Genomic DNA, 3,795 nt, shown 5'->3' on the forward strand with positions numbered 1-3,795 from the left:
AAAGACAATGCACACTTTGTCAATTGGCATGTTCTTAAGGATCTTAGTTGGTTCATTTTTAATCGTACTATGCAGATTTCACCATGTGACCGAGACCCTTTTTCTTCTTTCATTGATAGTCGTAGCTTGGATCTATCGACCTATTCCAGTTTCCTTTATGGCTTTATGCGCCCATTCCCACCAGAAAACATATTCTTTAACATTATTCGGTGCTAAATATTTGATCTTCTGTAACCCTGTTAGACTTGGTCCTTTTTGGCCCAATATAATTCCAAGACTGCAGCAGTTTGACATTTGTCACGTTTAGGATGCTTTCCCTCTTTGTCGCTTCTGCATTTTTCCGATCTTTATAAATTATTGGAAGAGCATTTTACATACACCCTTTTGTTGTTTTCTTCTTGGAGTTTCTCGGAAACTATAACTATAAAACCCCTCTTTCTGGTCCTATACTTGTATAAGTCCTCTTTGTTTATTAAACTTACAAAACATTCGTGCACCTGAGATTTTGTGTGAAAATGATAGAGTCCAATCATAATCCACCTCTCCTCCATGACTATACTCAACTTCTACAACGGTCTCGTGATTCAGTTGAAACAAAGCAACGCATTAATTACGAACAGGAGATGGAAGAATGTGGCCTTCCCCTTGTGGATCTTGGTGGGTTGTGGAGCATGAATGAGGAAGAGAGCGTTTCTTGTGCGTCAGAAATATGTAAAGCTTCCGCTGAATGGGGTTTCTTTCAGATTGTTAACCATGGAATAAGCCTGGAACTTCTTAGGAGGATGAGAAAGGTACAGGTTGAGTTGTTTAAAGCACCATTTGAACAGAAAATAGCTTCCGGGCTTCTTGATAATTCGTATAGGTGGGGAAACCGAACTGCTACGTGTCCAAAACAACTATCATGGTGTGAAGCTTTTCATGTTCCACTTTCGAAGATTTCTGATGAAACTTGCTATGGAGAGTTCAGCTCGTTGAGGTAGCAATAGCATTGCTTTGTCTTTCATTTATTAATCCCTTCTTTTATCATCATCGTTCTTCCTCTTTCCCCCCACTGCTTTCACCTAACAAAGTTTAACAACATTGTGCATAACACGATTTAAGATTGATTTAAGATAGATTTTCAGGTTTCAAGTCAACTTTTACACTGTATATTCTCAGGAAATACAACTGAAAAATCAGAATTAGAACACTAGGTGCGGTTAAACATGATTTAATTAAAAATGTTTAAGCAACTACCACTTGCGGTTTTTTTTTATACCTGTAAAGAAGAATTTGAAGAATAAAATACTATTTTTCCTGAAATAGATAATCGGATAACCCGAAAACGGGAAAAAATAATTCTTCTGTCGGTTTTAATATATAATTTTCATTTAAATTGGATTTATATAAGTTAAGGACTAATATTCTTCTAACTTTTCGTTGTTATGATGAATTAGAATTATGGTACGAATACTTATTTAAACCAATTGTTTTAGAATAACATTTTTTGAGAGAATCGAAGTTGGGAAAGAAAAGTAATATTATTATTATAAGCGGCTAAAATTAATGGAATAAAAGAATATATTATTCCTTTCCACATAAAGTGAAACCACTTGACAAGATGTTTCCATTAGAGACAAAGCCACAACGGAATATCATTATATATTTTTTCCTTTAGTTATTTTGATTAGAATTTACAAACTAATAAAATTAATATATAGTTAGCTAAGAATTTGGCATTTTTAATGCACAGGGAAGTGATGCAAGAATATGCTGGTGCAATGCAAGAACTTGCAAAGTCAATAGCCCGAGTGCTTGTGATGAATATGGGCGGAGGACGAAGTTTGTGGGAAGACAACTGTAACGAGAGTACCTGTTTCATGAGGCTGAACCGATACCCTTCATGCCCCATCTCTCCGGAGGTTTTTGGACTTGTACCCCACACAGACAGCGATTTTCTTACAATTTTGCACCAAGATGAACATGTTGGTGGGCTTCAACTAATGAAAGATTCCAAATGGGTGGCAGTAAAACCCAACCCTGATGCCCTTGTTGTTAACATTGGTGACCTTTTTCAGGTATATTTCTTTTACCTTTTGCATGTGGTGAACCCCTTTTTTTGGCCCTTGAATATTGCAATAATAAAAACAAGTTTTATTCAGATTCTAGCATATAAACCTTTTCAAACTAATGGGCATAATAATATGTCGCAAAGATATTATCTTGGTGAGGCCTATCTTTCTATCTATAAATATTATTAATTCCATCCGAACAATAGAGAGTTATCTAGGAATAGTGAATCAAATGGAGAAGCAAATTGCCTGGAGATATAACTTTCAGCATCTTAATTCGTTTCATCAAAATATTTGTATTTATATACCGGTGGTATCCTTATAACATCGATGATAGTATTATTCCTTCTACTATATATTTTTTTTTTTGACTTTTTTCATGTATAATATATCTGTGAATAATATTATATTTGGATCGACATGGAACTTTTAGAGTTGTCGATTCTTTTAGCCCTTGACATGCAACGTAAGTCAACTAATGTCAGGTATAATAATATTGGAGAGAGAAAGAAAGAGGAATATGTGCATTTTTTTATTCAACCAAAAAGCGTAGTTGTTGGTAATACAATAATCACTGTACATTGTACAATATGAATATTTTTACGGAATACACAGCTGTGCAATAATTTTAATTCAAAGCTAAGAATTCAATGAGGCATATGACATTAACCACTAAAATATATGAAATTTGCAGGCATGGAGCAATGACGTTTACAAAAGCGTGGAACACAAAGTAACGGTGAATCAGGAAGTGGAGAGGCACTCCATAGCCTACTTCTTGTGTCCTTCTTATGAATCGTTCATTGGTTGTTGTGATAAAGAAAGTTCCATTTACAGAAGGTTCACATTTGGAGAGTACCGAAGGCAGATTCAAGAAGATGTTAAAGACTATGGTCACAAGGTTGGCCTACCAAGATTTCTTGTATCTACCTGAGACACATGCATCAATCAGAGTGTGTTGGCATCATGGATCTAAACTTCCTGAAGCGCACTCCATGCTCAATATTCTTTGAATACTTTCACATAATTGTTGCAATCATGTCTTCAAGATCATTCCTGAAAAGGAAGGGGAGGGGGATTAAATATTTTTTTTGGTCATATATATAACAATTAATTATCTCTGTATACCATGATATATAATGTAAGGAATATATGTACAAGTTAATACAGCGTCATTAGTAGTTATGAGTTATACAATTTAATACTGCTTCATTTTCTTCCATTAGAATTAATTATATAAACACCATTTGTGAACCTAAATTTATTTTTTCCTGCCATCCATTCTGCTAGCTCAGTTTTCTCCCTTAAGGATCCTTCATTTCTTGTGAGGCATACTGCATATAAACAGATAAACACTACTAGAAAAAGCAGTTGTTCCGACGGCATTTTCTGTCCGAAATCCGTCAGTAATGGGTTTACCGACTGGTATAGTTGTCGAATCAAAAAAGGTCATAGGTAATTATATTTGTGACGGATTTCCATCAAAATTTACCACCAGCCGAAACTTATTGACGGATCTGGTTTTACTTGGTTTGATCACTTCCGTCGGATATGGTTTCCACCTTTGACCATTTCCGACGGATATGATTTGACCACCATTGACTTTTACCGACGGAATTCCGACGAACCAGTCAAACTATTTCTTACAGATTTCCGACGGGCTCTAGGATGACTAGATTTGACTTGATCCTACGGATTTTTTCTGTTATAGTGACAGAATACAGAAAAAACTCAATACATTAAA

General features: G+C 35.2%; 1 protein-coding gene across 1 annotated transcript; it reads left to right on the forward strand.

Annotated features, from left to right (window-relative positions):
• Window positions 1-289: 289 nt before the first annotated feature.
• On the forward strand, window positions 290-3,216 carry LOC145132868 (gibberellin 2-beta-dioxygenase 6-like). Its single transcript, XM_079067811.1, has 3 exons — window positions 290-976; window positions 1,733-2,057; window positions 2,746-3,216. The coding sequence occupies exons 1-3, from the start codon at window positions 516-518 to the stop codon at window positions 2,983-2,985; spliced, it is 1,026 nt and encodes a 341-aa protein (XP_078923937.1). The 5' UTR covers window positions 290-515; the 3' UTR covers window positions 2,986-3,216.
• Window positions 3,217-3,795: the final 579 nt, after the last annotated feature.

This window comes from Lactuca virosa, chromosome 8, assembly GCF_052849685.1.
Source record: "Lactuca virosa cultivar CGN04683 chromosome 8, Lactuca_virosa_CGN04683_v6, whole genome shotgun sequence".
NCBI lineage: Eukaryota > Viridiplantae > Streptophyta > Magnoliopsida > Asterales > Asteraceae > Lactuca > Lactuca virosa.